General features: G+C 38.6%; 1 protein-coding gene across 5 annotated transcripts in view; it reads left to right on the top strand.

Annotated features, from left to right (window-relative positions):
• The window catches only part of rassf3 (Ras association domain family member 3), a 65,282-nt gene that overhangs the window by 40,935 nt on the left and 7,293 nt on the right, over positions 1 to 17,054 (top strand). For 4 of the 5 annotated variants that reach the window (XM_005164499.6, XM_017355449.4, XM_068220717.2 and 1 more), the window contains 2 exons: positions 12,538 to 12,645; positions 15,960 to 16,215. In XM_005164499.6, coding sequence (XP_005164556.1) covers positions 12,538 to 12,645; positions 15,960 to 16,215 — 364 coding nt within the window. Of the gene's footprint in view, positions 1 to 8,323; positions 8,480 to 12,537; positions 12,646 to 15,959; positions 16,216 to 17,054 lie in introns of those variants that run through there. The other variant, XM_068220718.2, reaches the window with a different exon arrangement.

Below are 17,054 nucleotides of genomic sequence, written 5' to 3'. Positions count from 1 at the left end.
TGGCAACCCGTGGGTCCTTCACTGGGCCTTTTCTGCTCTGCAAAGAAACGCTCCCAAGACGTCTGTTTTTTACTCATTTTGCTAGCTTGTGGGTTGATTTTTGGCGAGATGACCTAAGAGAATACGGTCATTTTTTTTTTTAAATAGAGATTTTTCAAAATAAAAGATTGTTCAGACTACTGAAATACAACTGAAATGATTAATGATTTCTTGTCAAGGTAAAATTTATTGTCTCTCGTAGGAGAAATTTGTTTTAGATAAAAGGTACTGATGTACATAGACACCAACAAGACAACATATAACATGCATGCACATTAAAATCTAATCTTAAAATGCCTCCTAATATTCCATAAAATCAGTCATTTAAAAATAAAATAAAATATAATGTGCCCCACTGCCCTCATATATGCCAACCAGTCCAATTATCTTAATCTTTGACCATCCTACCCAACTTGCTCATTGATCAATTTTTATTTATTTATTTATTTTTTTATTGTATGCCCATATTCACAAAACATTAACATCAAAATGTTGTAGCATATTAAAGAGAATGTAAGTCTTGAGAGTGAAAGTAAAAGAAATTAATGTAAGAAATAAAAAAATAAAATATACAGGTGAAAAATAATTAAAAGTACAATTACATCATCTTAGAGTAGGTTATAACAAAAAGTGTAAATGAATGTCAAGGATGTTGTGTTAATTTAAGAGAGCTCTTTTATGTACTCCCAAAGGGGAGACCAAATTGACCAAAATCTATCAGATTTTTTATGTTTGTCATAGGTAAGTTTTTCTAATGGTAGCCATGTAGCAATCTGTGATATCCACATTTTAAAAGATGGAGCTTGTGATGCAGACCAGAGTAGCAAAATACATTTTTTAGCTAAATTTACCAATACAATAAATAACTGGAATGCGTCTTTTTCAAACAGATTATTTGCTCATTAATCAATTTAATTGAAAAGGAAGAAAAGAATGTTTTTATGTTTATTATACTTGCATAACGGGACCCTGTATGCTCTCTTCTTGTGCAGCCCGGTACAAATTGGCACTGGGGTTGGGGACCAATGCTGTAGATGGTTGCGATTTTATGTACTAAATATATTTATTTTATATTCTTTAGATTTTTGGGTAAAACATGGCTTGTGCATATGCTAAATACCCATAACTTTGCACTGAAATTGCTACACAAAAAAAACTTCTCCACTTATGGCATGTTGAGCCATGTGTTGCTCTGTCCGTACCCTGCAAACTCCCTTTATGCTCCGCTGTTTTGTCTGAGTTCGTGTTTTGTGTCTGTCCCTTTCATCTCAGAATGGAAAGAATTTCACTCTGCTTGCTCTGTCATGGTCGAATAAGTCACTGTTACATGAACACATCAACTGGGTTCAGCGGTTTCAGATCTTGCATTGCGCAAAACCAACTTATTAAGACATCAAAACCAACTCTCAGAGGGCTGGAGCAATATTTTAGACTATTTTGGGACTGTTTAGGGAAGCGTCAGATTACAAGCCTCCAATAGGCCACTGTGTTTGTTTTCAAGAGGCATCAGGCTCAGCATAAAAAGAGCATTGCCACTTAATCTGATTAGCCCACAAAGTAGCATTGTGCGTCATGGAGCAGTATTTGATTATCATCCAGGTGTGCATCTCATTTATTATAATCTGCTTTTGATGATGGCAACGTCTAACTGCACCCACCCAAAACTACACCAGTTGCATAAAATACTACACCAGTGCATGAAATACTAGCAATTAAAGCCCCCATCAATATGATTTATTTAGTGTCTTTGATATTCTTGAAGCTTTGAAAATGGGTTGATATTTACAGACATCCCACTCTCCCTTGCGTTGTTCATGGCTCGGGTAGACTCATATGGATTTATATGTACAGCATCTGGTTGCAGTTTCGCAGAGAAGAGCTGTAATTACAGTGAAGAGGAAGATAAGACCAGATGAAGGTGGTTGTTCGGCCTCGCTGTCATATGGTCCATTGGTTCGATGTCACGCAAAACCTCTGCATAGTGAACTGAACTTTCCAACTTTGATTTGGAGCACATGTCATGGTTTGGAAATTATTAAGTTTCAAATCTGTATGCTACTACCCCAAATCAGAAAAAGTTAGGACCGTATGGAAAAGGCAAATAAAAAAAGAAAGTAGTAATTTCTAAAAGTACATTGACTTGCGTTTCATTGCAGATAATACAGCAAGCATTATTTAATGTGTTCCTCATGATTTAAAAAAAAATATTTTAATTTTAGTTCTTGCAACACTAAAATTAATTTTAGTTTTAGTTCTTGCAACACTTGAAAAAAAAAAAAAGTTGTATCAGTAAAGGATTTACCACTTTGTAATGTTGCCATTCCTTTTCACTATGCTTAAAAGATGTTTAGGGACTGAAGACTGCAAGTGATAAAGTGTTTCTGGTGTTACTTTGTCCCATTGTTCTTGCAAACAAGTCTTAAAGTGGGCATCAGTATAGAGCCTTTGTCGCATTGTTCCCTTCAGAATGCCCCACACATTCTTTATTGGAGACAGGTCAGGGCTGCAGGCAGGCCACTCAAGTACCTGTATCCTCTTCTTCCACAGCCAGGAGTTTGTAATGTGTGCAAAATGAGGAACACATTAAATAATGTTTGTCGTATTGTCTGCAATGAAATACAAGTCAATCATACAAGTAAATTTAGAAAACTTACCTTTTTTTATTTGCATTTTTCATACTGTCTAAACTTTTTCTGATTTGGGGTTGTATAAGAAAAGAGTTTTTTTTTTAGGGGTGCGTCAAAATGAAAATTCTGGGTCGAAACCGAAAATTCTGAATGAATTTGGCTGAAAACTGAAACCCAAAACTGCTTTGCAATAATTATTTAAATTAAAAATATATATTTTATTTACATTTTTATTTAATTAAACATTTTAATGTTTTAAAATTGTACTATGAAAAAGCATGTAAAACCATTATATTGTCTTACATATGCAAATCCACAACTTTCGCTGTAGTTTAGTGGCTTTTAGTGCAGAAATGTTTCTGCCGTCTCCTATTTCACAGTATTAGGTTATAAGATTAGAAAACAAACATGCATACATACACATTTCTCTCCGTAAAGAAATCAGAAAAGTGATTGAAACTAAGTGGACAAAAAAGAATGTGCCTCATTAATCTACTGTTGATGCGAATACCTTTTGATACTAGGTATAAACGTCCTTAATTGGAGCAATAAATGTAGTCTCAAAGTCCCGTCTGCTTCATGTACACAACAGTCTTACCATTAACACAGCAAGCTGTAACAGCTAAGGTTTGTCCTGTTTACAGTATATGATGTCATGTTTAATTTCAAAGAGGTTTCTGTTAAAGACCTGTGTTTTTTTTTATCATGCATAGATATGAATCCTTCAGGAAATGGTGTTTATACTCCAGGGTTTTCTTCGGGTGTTATCGCTTCCTGGATTTCGTTAGATCTCGCTGTCAGCTGTTTTATTCATGCACCTTAATCTAGATAAACATTTGTTGAAGCTTCCACTATCTCTGCCAGTTTGGAACCCGCGTTTTAGTCCTTTTTATCTACATCGATATTAGATTGTTTATATGTAACCTTAATGTTAGTCCAGTTGTTTGAGTAAAAATAATTCACATGATAAAACCTACCCACAATAGTTTGGTGCAGAGATAAGGCATGAGGTTTGGTGAATGCGACTTTGAAACTGGATAAGTTCTCCCAGTGCACACCTGGCATGTGTAACATCTGATCTCAGCCTCTTTCATTCTACGCCTTTGAAATCATTCCTGAGCGTCATAACTCTGGAATGACATCATCGCTGAGTGCTTCAGTTGTATCCTGTATCGCGGTGAACAATGGTTCTTATTCTCCTTATCGTAATGACTAAATCTGGATCTTTTAGTGTTGAATTTATGACCTTTTAGCACACTGAATTTAGACCTCTACAATTTTTTTTATACCTTTAGTACTAGGTTTATTTTGGTCTCAAATGATCATGCTCAGTGTACATCCTGTTAATGATACATTTGAAAGACTCCGTTGTTTGCTTTCCAACTGCAAATTAGCTAGACATTGCTCTCAGGAACTAACAGAGAGGCCTATTTGACGTCATGTGTCTTCCCTTTTGGCTAATATTTATTGCCAAGGTCATCCAATTTGGCTTTTTTATCTGATTATGTTCTGGTTTGTGATTTCAGCTTTGCATGGCATCGTAAACAACAGATGAAGTTTGACAAAGTTTTCCTCTTTAGTTTCTCAGAGTTCACAGCCATTGCGAGTGGGAAGATTTCTTAGGAATTATGACCCGAGACGTCAAAGAATTAGGTTATATTTCATTGTTTTCTGAGCTCACTGAAGGAACTGTACTCCCATCTGGCCTGACAGGTTTGTTATGATCAATCAGGCTGCCGCTGTGAGTCAGACGGTTCCACTTCCTCTCTGTGTGAATCAACCCCGGATCGTATTTAACTTGGCGTTGTGCAAGAAGGACAAGTCTTTTTGGTTTGTAAAGGACTCAGGTTCCTCACTTTCTTAAGAAGTCTTCTTTCTGAGAAAGTAGCAGACTGTTTTTTTTTTTTTTTTACAGTATAGTGTTGCCTTTAGTTGCAAGCAATAGTAAACACACCCTATTTTTATGGTTTATCTCATATCTTTTGTTATCAGTAATCTTTGAAGCTTAGTTTACCCATAAATCCCAAACAAGTCACAGGCACCTACTTGGGAATCGTGTGTAGTACTACAAATGCGTTCATTTTAAAGTAAACTGTCAGTCATGAGTTACTATTCCAGCAGAACTTTGTGACGTTGGGATGGAAATCGCTGGGAGGCATTGGTCAAGCTTTCCAATGAAAGCAGCTTGTGAGAGTCCTTGAGGGGCTCTTGCTTTATTGTTGGCCTGTTTGTAGGGGACGCCAACAAAGGAGATGAAAGATGTTTTCCACAGTCTTACTTTACACACCTAGTGCTGTTTAAGCATGTCTGGGTTTCGTAATGTACATTGCTGTACATTTTCTTGTTCCCTTGGCGTTCCATGTAGACAAACAGAGTTATGAAACTGCACTTTATTGGAGGAAGTTTAGAAGGGGTTTTATGGTTAAGGGCTGATGTCTTGGGTGTATCAAGGCAAGGCCTATGTGGACATTCCCTTGTGAGGTGATGTTATAGTACTCATAATGAAACATCCCATGAGCTAAATAACAACATGTGTAGATAACCTTACGAGATGCACTTGTTGTGAAAGTACCAAAATACTTGTTGAAAGCTACAAAATTGGGGTGGTCAATGAAAACACAACTAAATGAAAACTCTACAGCAGGGGTCACCAATCGTGTTCCTGGAGGTCCAGTGTCCTGCAGGGTTTAGCTCTAACTTGCCTTAACACACCTGCCTGGGTGTTTTAATAATACCTAGTAAGACCTTGATTAGCTTGTTTATGTGGGTTTGATTAAGGTTGGAGATAAAATCTGAAGGACACCGGACCTCCAGGAACAAGGTTGGCGATCCCTGCTCTAGAGTATGACTTTGTATATTTCAGCAAATGACCCTGTATGTTTGTTTCACAACGTAAAGGAAGTGTTGCTGCCGGTAATGTGACTAGTTTAAGCTTTTTTGTAAGTGTTTACTAACTTCCTTGGTGATTTCCATTCCTTTATTGTTGTTGGCAATGATTTCCTGTAGTCCATAAACCTCCCTGCAGTTCTGAATCTTCTAGAATCACATCATGCAGTTCGGTCTTCCCACTGTCCTGCTGAGTAGGAAGTCGCACAGAATGCTCATTTTTATGCCTTTGGTTGTCAGACAATCGCCCAGTGACGGGAGTCCAGCCTTTTTGTTTGCATAAGGGTATTGACAGTTTTTGCTGCTCTCTGCAGAAACCCCATTAGCCGAGGAATGTGTTGGGGAGGAAAAGGTGTGGTGGCCTGGGACTTCCTGTGGGGTGGGGGGATTCAGAGGGGGCTGTTTTATTGGAGCTTGCACATCAGTGAACATTGGCAAGTGCAATGTGCTGTGTTCATTACAGGTGTGGTCTGAAATCCCCTGCAAAGCTTAGCCAAAAATAAAACGTAAGGGCGTCTTTCGTTGGTCTTGTTTTCTGATCCTTTTGGTGTTTGTCTGATGGTCACGCTCGTCTGACTCTTCTTTCAGCGGTGCAGATGATATCAGGTGCTTTATCCACACAAGAGAAGAGTTTGCAAGATAGAAGTGCACCAGAAAAACCAGTCGAGTTGCACTTAAATTGTCCTGCTTAATTTAAATTGGGTATACAGTGACCACCAAGTGTGATAGAAATCAGCAACACATGACTGAGAATGAGGAACAAAAACCCTTACATTAGCACACACCACCACGCCCTCCGTTCTTGCTTATCAGCTCACCAAGGACACCATGGGGCCCTACAGAGTGCCGTTTACTTTCTCCCTTTAATGGGAGTTTCTTTTAGGATAAACTTGATTGATCTAAGACTAGTAGCGGTGGTCCAGTCGGACCTCTGGGATGCTTTTAACTTGTTCTTCTTGTTCGCTGTCTTTCTCGGTGTGTTGCTCCACATGAGAGAAAGGACACACAATCCCTCACAGCCAGGGAGGTAGAGAGGCTTTTTCTGTTGCATTACCTCATCGGCCTAGTGTTTACTTTGCCTTTGTCAGGCTCTGCTGTGTAGAGGCATCTGCGTTAACCCTGTCCTTCCTGGTATAGTACTGCATGGCCTCCTATACGTAATGTTGCTTCGTACTTCCCCAACCATTACATCAGCAGTAATATTAATAGTAATTAGTAATTTGTAGATTTATTTAGCTATGAGGGATCTTCTTAACTACCTACCTTTCTGGAGAGGAGAAGGAGTGAAGCCAATTAGATGATATTGGCATGGTTAGAAGACCATGATGGACAGAGTCCAATGGGCAAGCTAGGCCAGGATGCTAGGGATATATTCCTACCTTTTTTTTTTTTTTTTTTTAAGGACTATCAATATACTGGGACCCCTAAGGCCGTACTCACAGTGTACAGTCGCCTCGAACCGGGCCAAAGCACACTTGTCCCCCCCTCCCGTCTCCTCCGATGGCCCACACTCGCATTACAATCGGGCCTGGGCACGCTTGCGTCATCGAGGCTGCGCTGTTCAATAAGCGCTCACTCAGCACAGTGGAGATTTCTCTAGTTATATCATTTAAGTCGTTTGATATGCAGTGACATGCAGTCAAATATTTCGACAAACAGTCCTTAGGGATGCAGTAATGTGTGGTCAGATATTTCGCCGAACAGATCCGCCACTTTTGACGCTCTTAAACAGTCATAAAGCCCTCGTGCTGCAGTAATAAGGAGGTTTGCTGAAGGTGCGCAGCTGTCGTGCAGTGAGGGGTTTGTGTCTTTAATAAACTATGGCAGTTTGCGTTCATTGAATAGTAAGATTGATTAATAAATCCATATGAAACAACCCCTTAAAAGTCATGTCTCGTTTTCAGTTTTGTACTTTGGCGCATTTTGCACTCACACTACAAGGATACCGGGCCAAAGCCCAAGTGGACCACGCTCAGCCCCACCTCTTCCAACCGGGCCAGGGCCGGCCAAGTGAACCGTGTCTGAGCCCAATTTGGCGCACTCACACTTCTGAAATGATCCGGGAAACAGGCCTGGGCACGGTTCGGATAGCATGGTGTGAGTACGCCCTAAGTGTCTAGGACCCCCCTGGCCTCACTAGCACCTCTTCCAGTAGCAACTGAGTTTTCCCATGTGGTCTCCTATTTAGTTACCAACCAGACACAACCCTGCTTTGGTTTACTGTGTGACCATTAGGGCAATAAATCAATGTATTATGATTCATGGATTGATTCTTAGATTTTTGGAGGACATTGTATCAATTTAAAGAACGTCGCTGGTTCAAATCCTGGCTGGACTAATTAGCATATCTGTGTGGAGTTTGCATGTTCTCCCCATGTTGGTGTGGGTTTCGTCCAGGTGCTCCGGATTCCCCCACAGTCCAAACACATGTAGTACAGGTGAATTGATTAAACAAAATTGGCCAAAATTTCAGAATCGCTGTAGAATCATTTCTAGATTCGCAATTCATCAATTTATCATCCCAGTCCCATTGACCATGTGAGAGTTGCATAAATCTAGCTGCCAGTACCTTGAAAACCAGTTCAGCTAGACAAATCAACATCAAAACCTGTAGGACTACATGTTGGGGCTCTGGGAACAAGCATGACGTGAATGCTCTCATAACTCTGTGGTTACCAATCAAACTTTACATGACCGACATGCACGGCTTGCCTTGGCTAATGAACAACCAACAAAGAGCTGATGTAGACCACATCACTGAATGCATAGGCGGCACAAGCTGATGTGGTGAGCTACAATCCTTTACACACGCTCAACAGGCCACGCTGAGACTCTCTCAACCCCTCGTTTATGAAGCTCTTACCAGCTTTTGTTGTGGTCAATAGGACTTAATGGGCTCTTGACTTGTAGGCATGACTTCATCTATTGTGAGTTAATTGGTCTGATCTTAACATGTGACAGAAACCTTTAAGGATAGTCTGGGAAGTTTTGTTTGCCATTTGCATTTATGCTTGTCAGCTTGAAGAAGCAATTAAGCTAATGACTCTTGGTTTTCATGTCTGAAGAAGGGTTGGGTATCGTTTGAGGTTATTTCGATACCGGTGCTAAATTAATACATTTAAAATGGCCAAAACGGTGCCTGAATCGATACTTTTGAGCCACAAAATTATGGTGGATGACTCTAGAAAAACTTTTATTTGATAGTTGATAGTTTTTTTTTATAGTTTTAATTGAACAATATAATTAAAGTAAACATTAATTCATATTTTGTATATATGAATTGCATTCATATATTTCTTTTGATCATTTGTTTGTTAACATGAATTTAAGATTTGCAGTATGCGATTACATTAGCTTACTTCTAACCTGTGGAAAGACTGTCATCAAAATACTGAACTCCTTTGTTCACAGGCTTGTGACTGATGGACATCAGTAATCGAATTATTTTCCTTAATTGAATAAGACAATAATATGATGAAGGTGTTTACATGGGTTGCTTTTTGAATGTTCCTTTCATGATCCCGTCTAACATATAGTACATAGATTGATTAACGTTATTGCGTCATCACACTATCCACGTTTCCTCTGGAGTTTCATGTAATTTCGGGTGTTTAATTCTTAATTTGTTGACTTAAACTGCAGTTCGGAAGTTTCACTTTCATTTACGAACATTTAATTCATAAACACTCCCACCACCCGATCCCCCCACCCCATGGCAAACAGAAGTATTTGATGCGAGTAAAGACCGGTGGATGAGTGTTGTTTCAATGGGATTTTTATACCGCACGCCGAATGGAAAGAAAAAACCTCCGCATTTTGTGATGCAAGTGTCTGTGGACCTTTAAGGTAATCAAAACGTTCTGTTTACACGGTAGACTCTTAATCAGGGTATTGTCTTAATCATATTAAAAGCGGAGTGTTGTTGTCCATGTAAACATCTGGCACTTTCAATCAGTGTGATGTCGCAGGCTGTCAAAGACAGTACATTCCTCTGCATTTAAGTTGAGTCCATGTGCCCTCAAATGTTTCATTAAGTTTGACGTGTTTCCCCTCTTAACACGTAAAGCATCTGCTGCATGTGTCAGAATCCTTGCTTGTAAAATATAGCCATACTTTCGAATGTTTAGTTTAAGCAAATTTGGTGAACGCGATCATGCATGTTGATCTGAAGGGAGTCGCTCTTGCTTACCGCATTCGACGTACTGCGCGTATTGCGTGCGTCCGTTCCCTGAGCAACAAGAACAAACATCTAACATCGCAGACGGTGTCCGTATCCCTCAAAGTTGTTTAGAATCAAATGTTTAGAGATGTTAACACAACGTGAACCTATGTGCCTTTGATGCACCCCTTGAAGCTTTTTACGTCCTAGAGAAATCTAAGACCCTGTTTCCAACTGATCCATCTGTATTGGTTAAGATGCTTCTTCATTTATTGTGTTATGCTCTACATCACTTTTTTGGGGGATTGAAGAAAGAAGAATTAGATAGTTGATTTTGATTTGCACATGCTCTATAGCGGAAATGTTTATTTCCCAAGCTTCATTACAAACGCAGCAATTCCAAAAGGTGTTTAGCCTTTAAGTAGATGCTTTCTTTGTATGAAAACAATGTGAGTCATGCACTTTAAAGTTCCAGCGTAAAACCACCTGTAATTGCAAACACGCCAAGCAGCTTTGGCCCGTGCTTGAGGGGAATTACGACAGTCTGTAACAGTTCACAATATTTAGCCTCTGGAGTATGTTAGCTGGGAAGCTCCTTGTCTATCAACATTGTGTCACTTCAGCACAGGACTGTTCCCTTATAAGGTGCTCTGAGCTTTTGTTTTAAACGAGTGCTCATGAATGCAGATCAACTTCTCTGTGATATGACCATGTAAGACCACAGTGCACTGTACACTCTTTATACAATATTCTGATAGTTGAGGTAACTTTTAAAGATTGCATTGTATCAGGGAAGTGCACTATGGCAGCCATAACAATAGGGTTGTATGTCTTATCTTGGTTGTGTCACTGGCTTATGGAAAATTATGCATTTAAACATTGTATTACAAACACAAACTAGACTTAAAGTTTGTCATCTCAAGCTTTCAAGGCTTGAGAAAACCCTAATGAATGATTTAGTCTGAATGATTGAAGTAGTTTTTAAAGTTTGAAGTGTTAAACTGAATGAAATATGTTGATGTGGTTGCTAGGGGGGTTCTCTGTGGTTGCTAGGGTCTTGCAATGGGGATAGCTTGAGGCATGAAGCTGTTTGAAGTTGCTGACATTTTTGCTGGGGTGTTTATGTGTGGTTACTAGAGAGTTTCTATGGGGTTACTTGAAGCTTGAGGTGTGAAATGGTATGAAAGTTGTTGACTAGGGCCCTGTTTACACTAATGCGTTTTAAAATGAAAACGATCCACGTCCACACTGGCGCTTCACCTAGCGTTTCTGAACAGATCTCCGTCCACACTATACTGCTGAAAATGCACATCACAAGACCACACACAAACACACTCTGGCATGCGCCAACATTCTTAGTGTCTAAGTTGCTAATATCAAAATGAAAATAGGCAGTTCCTTATGTTTTCATTTTATTGTTAAGAAAGTGAAACAACTTAGCCATATCAAACTTGCGAAGTCTGAACTTACAAGGAGAGGATGCAAAACTGAACTTTGTGTAGGCTACTTAATATTGAGGGAAAAGCCCCATTCAGATTCCAAGCCTCAGTTTTCAGATGTCTGTTTTTTCCCATCCACACTGACACAGAGCAGCAACGTTTTAAAACCAATACGGCATCTTCAGCATTTTCAAAAAGTTTTCGGCGCTCAAAAAGTTTTCACCACTCGAAAACTCCGACGTAGTGTGAATGGTGTAACCCAGTGGTTCTCAAACTTTTTTCATCAAGTACCACCTCAGAAATAAATTGTCTCTCCAAGTACCACCAAAATGAGCAGTATTGAAATACAGTCGTGTAGTAGGCCCAGTAAAGCAGCTACAACTCTGCACAGTTAAAAAAACGTGGCAGATTATCTCATAAATATAGGCTATATGTCATATATGTCGTATTATATACATCATTTTTGTTCAATTTTGAAATGTGTGTAGCATGTGCATGACATATTTCATTCCTCCGTGTACCACTAGAAGGAAGCCTGCGTACCACTAGTGGTACACGTACCACAGTTTGAGAACCACTGGTGTAACCGTAGCTAAACGTATGCAATTTAAAACGAAAATGTATTAGATAAAACAGAAACTTGAGTAATCTGATTAGTTGCAAGGATATTATGTGGTTGCTAGGGGGTTGGTTTTGGGTTTGTAAGATTGTTTTTAGGTTTTGGGTGCATGTTAGTTGTTCTGAATAGTTGCTATCCAGTTTCCACTATGTATTATTACAGTCATATATCACAGTATGTAATATGATAAGATATAACTTTTTCGCACTTGGATCAGAATTTTTTCCTTGCATATCAGCATGCTACATACTCTATAAAGATACAAGGCATAATTATACAGTGATCTCATTTAGCTCCAAGACTAATGTTTTAATTACATTTTGTTATATTTTGATGGTTATAATCTAATATGTAATCTAATGTTCAACATATTCAATACATGACTAGGGTTTGAAATAATATTCGTAGCTACAAAACAGACTTTTAGATCAATATGCAAACATTGGCTGTGGGATGTCCTCTCAATAACAAAATAAACAACAAAAAAAAAGACTGCAGTGAGAAAACAGCAGTCAAGAAAGCATTTGTCCTCTAGCTTCACTGCATATGTACTTAATGTTATGCTACACGTGGATGTCACCAGTTAAGAGGGCTATTTTAGGCTGGCGCTTCATAAACAGGCTCCCAACAAAGAAATCCTTTCTTTCAATAGCTTCATTATTCAGCAGTATTGAAGTCGTACCTCTTCTGCTGTCAGAATGAGCTGCAGGCGAGACCTGTGCTGACCTTTCTGCTGGCTAAATGCTTTATTCATCTGCTGGGTTTCAGGATGTGGAGAAAGAGAAGGAGCTGCGAACTCATCTCACTTTTGAGGAGATCAGACAGAAGGTGGACCGGTACAACAGAGACTCACGAGACTTCTACAAAATGTCACTGGTGAGTTCATGTAGACCTCCGTCATCCACAACAACTATTTAAACGCATAAATCTAATCACTAATAATCATTTCATAATCCAAAGATCTAATGACCGAACAAGGTCAGAAATGTCAGCACACAGCAGCGCCTTCGGAAATGAAATATATTCATGTGTATGCTTTGGATTGCAAATATTTTGAAAGCTAAAGAGCATCGTTTAATCACAATAAATATTGCTTAAAAGGGCAAATAATATTGACCTTAAAATAGCTTTAAAATAATTAAAAACTGCGTTTATTCTCGCCGAAATAAAACAAATGAGACTTTCTCCAGAAGAAAAAATATTATAGAAAATACTTAAACAAATTCCTTCCTCCGTTAAACATCATTTGGGAAATATTTGGAAAAAGGAATAATAAATTGCTGTATCCTTGTTCCCATCATAATCCCTTCATCATTTCTTCTAATGCATCACGTGACAGCCATAAAGACAGCGATGTCAAAACAGCAGACTTTACCACTGTACCTTTGTCCAGAAACCAGCAGCTTATCTCAGAGCTGGATTACACACTAGTTCTAGGACATATTTACAATATTTCAAGAGCAAAGTGTTCTCTGAACTTAGGACTAAACTAGACTGAACTTAACCCAGCAGCCTCTTGTGGCACAAACACTTTGCATATGTGTATGTGAGCTTAAACTGGTTAGGAGTCCACAGCATGTGCTGGATCACCGAGTTTAAAGTGTGGTTGTGTGTCAGTGCATTGAGTTTCAGAGGAGGTTTGTGAGCTGTAATTACACCCCGGTGTCTCGACCGTAGCCTGAAGTCACGGCTGCCATGTGGACTAATGAGCTTACAGACAGAAGAGCCTCAAATCTGGGCTCCATCTGGACTGCCAGACAATACTTATAGATGTGATGCACACTGCTGAGGAAAACAAAACTGGGAGTTTACAAGCAAACTATAGTTTTACTATTATCGTTACTAGTTATTTAGAAAATGTTGAAAGCGTAATTAAAGGAGTGGGGTTTTTTGGCACAAAGGAGTGAGGAGTAAGGAGTGTGTGTTAGTTTTATCAAAGAATGCAATATTAAATAGAGTACAATAAAGTGTAAAAATTATTATTATTATTATTTTTTCAATTTCTAGCTATCATAATGGTTGTGAATACATGTAGAAAATTAAAAATAAAAACATCCTTAGGACATATAAAAGAGGAAAGATTTTTTTATAATATATAAAAAATTTTATAATAAAATAAATAATAATAAAAATATATTTAAAAATAAATAAAAAAGTGGACAATAAGGTGGAGAAATAAAGGAGTGAGCTTGATCATAGCAATTTGGCTCGTTATTGAAGAATTAAAGCCTTGACAGGAGGCCATCTCTTTAGGAAAATAGTTAGCAAATGCAATAATGCATATTTTATTTGCTCCATTTCATACAGTTCCCACACATCCAAGCATTATATGATGGGGGTTCAGAATTACAAATGTGCTTTAAATGCAATATATATATATTTATACAACAGTTCTGTCTGGTTCTCCAGTCTGATTGGCTTATAGCTGTGATATATTTAAGTAATATCAGCACCCGTACAGCCTCTTTACCCTTTGTGTATTACTCCGCCCACATACAGCCAGCAAAAAGCAGACACTACAGATCTAAAGTTTAACAGATGCTTGCTCAGCTGTTTAACTGTCTGCTTATGATTTGAATCCAACGCGGAAGAAAGTAGTTCCTCATACAAAAGGGTTTTTGAGACTCTCCATGTTTGATTTTGTTTTATATACACAATTATGCTGTCAAACTGTTGTATAAACGCAACACCACACTCGTAGCAGTGCGATATGGCTGTATATTGGCACTAAGGCACTCGGCCGCAATGCACGCTTCCCACCATTGCCGGTATACAGCCATTTCGCACTGCTACTCGTGTAATATTGCTCATATATTTATCTATCTATCTATATATATATATATCTATATCTATATCATATATCTTGAAAACTAAATTACTGTTCATTTGACACATACACCTTTAATATTGTGACTTCCTGATTCCTCCTATAGTCGCTAGAGAGGCAGTGAGGGTCCTTTTGATTTGTGACGAGCTGCTGGCTGAGACAGACACACTGAGACCAAGATGTCAGTAGCAAAACTTTATAAAATCTTGAAACATGACAAAACAAACAGCAATCGGTGGGTTGAATACCTGTTGCGTATGGCATTAAAGGCTGATTATTGCGTTGTAGTGTGGCGTGTAGTAATATAGGGTTGTTGTGTGTGCCGTGGTGGTCAACAAAAAAATACGGCTGCCCCACTCTCATTCTGTCTTCCTAACACCTGTGTTACCGTGCTTTATTTGCTCTAGCAAGTACCAGGTATGTCCATGTGACCAAAACATAATACCCAAGTGTGAAACCCAAACTAATCGGCAAACAAATAAACATTATCATTAAATGAAATCTAATTTGGCTCCTATACTTAATATAAAATAGTAAAGTAACATTTTTGAGTATGCTCCTATTTTTTCTGAGCTGAATTTAAAGATTTTAATCTTTTCTATGTACACAAAAGGCCTATTTCTCTCAAGTGTTGTTCATTCATAGCGTTTCCCCTTGGTTGAATCCATACTCCCAACAAGTGTGGCACATCAAGAAGCTGATTAGACTGCATGATTATTGCACACGTGTGCTTTAGGCTGGCCACTATAAAAGGCCACTCCAAAATGCCTCTTTAATGTGTATATATTTTATTTAATTGTAGTTTTAGTATACTTTATAAGTTTAAAAAATGTTTTAATATCAGTATATTTAGTTGATAAGTTTTATTTTAAATGTTACGTCAGCTTTAGTTGCCTTGGAATATAGATAAATTAATAAAGTTGACTTTTTTATGTATTTTCTAAATAAATGTAATATTAGTTTTTATTTAATTGGTTGACTTATTGTTACAAACAACCTACATGCTTTTAATGCTTTTAGTGTTTAGTTACAGGTGATGATTATATTATTCTTAAAGAAATGAGTCTTGAAATGCCTCTTGAAAACTAAATTACTGTTAAATTTGATCAAATTAACATACTTTACGTTTAAATTACAATCATGTGCTAAAAATTAAACTTTTTTTTCTCATGTTTGTGGACAGAGTACACTGATGCACCCACAAAAATTAAGCTGTATGATGCATGCCAAAACATTATTGCCGCAGCATTAACAACAACAGCATCATTTTCAAAATCAACTTGCCTCAAATGCATCATATGTTTGTTTTTTTCCCCCTTGTGCTCAATGTCTCTTTCGTCTTTTCTCTGTCTGTGTAATGCAGAGTTCCAGTGGCACATACACTGGCTTCATCAACGTGCAGATGGACCTGCGGCGGCCCATTACTGTTAAAGGAGGAGGCGCAGGAGGAGTCAAAGCAAAGGAGGCCTTTTACCTGCCCCGCGGCTCCATCAACACCCTGCACATCAGCAACAGCAACACGGTGCGACAGGTGATCGAAGCCCTGCTCAAGAAGTTCACCGTCGCAGACAACCCTGCCAAATTCGCCCTCTACAAACGCTTCAGCAGAGAAGACCAAGGTCAGTCGCCAGACACTAAACGTGGAAAACACATCAGTGTATTTTCCTATGAGTTTTTTTTTTACTTTCAAATGCAACCAAATAAGATTAAATGAACACACATATTGTATTATTATATAGTATTTATATATTATACATATAGTATTTTTTTAAATGCATAAAAATTCAAGCTATGTGCTAAACATGGGTTATAATGAAAGCTGCCCAAATGCAAGTCTTAAAACATCCCAGAAGTATGAAATGCAAAAAGGTCAACATTTGTTTATTTCTTTTTGTTTCATTAGTGCAAAATATCTTCGGTTTATCTTTGGTTTCCTGTGCAGACAGTACAACAGGCGATACGTCACAATCGAAACATCACAATCTGGCCCCCACAAGAGCAAGCTCATGATTGGTTTACGCAGCGCAAATGTCCGATAAAGTTCAGATTTTCGAACTCGACCGATTCGTGCGAAACGCATGTCAAACGCGCAAAACGCTCCATTCGTGCATTTCGCGCCATTCTCGCCGCAGGATGTCTATTCGCGCGTTTGCATTGACCTAACATGTAAATCACTCGCGCTTGACGCGCGTTCCGCGTCTGGTGTGAACGCAGCATTAGGGATATTTTAAAGGGGACACTATACTGTCAGTGAGTGCCGTCTTTCGGATGAGACTTTAAATCAAGGTCATGTCTCCCATGGCACTTGTAAAGAGTGTAAGCCCAGTGTCCTGGCCAAATTTCCTCCATCAGCCCTAACCCATCATGGCCTCCTAATCATCCCCATCCACCGAATTGGCTCTATCACCATCAATCCACTCTACCAATAGCTGGTGTGTGGTGAACGCACTGGTGCCAT

This window comes from Danio rerio, chromosome 4 (assembly GCF_049306965.1).
Source record: "Danio rerio strain Tuebingen ecotype United States chromosome 4, GRCz12tu, whole genome shotgun sequence".
Lineage (NCBI taxonomy): Eukaryota > Metazoa > Chordata > Actinopteri > Cypriniformes > Danionidae > Danio > Danio rerio.
This window is presented reverse-complemented; position numbering and strand designations above follow the sequence as displayed.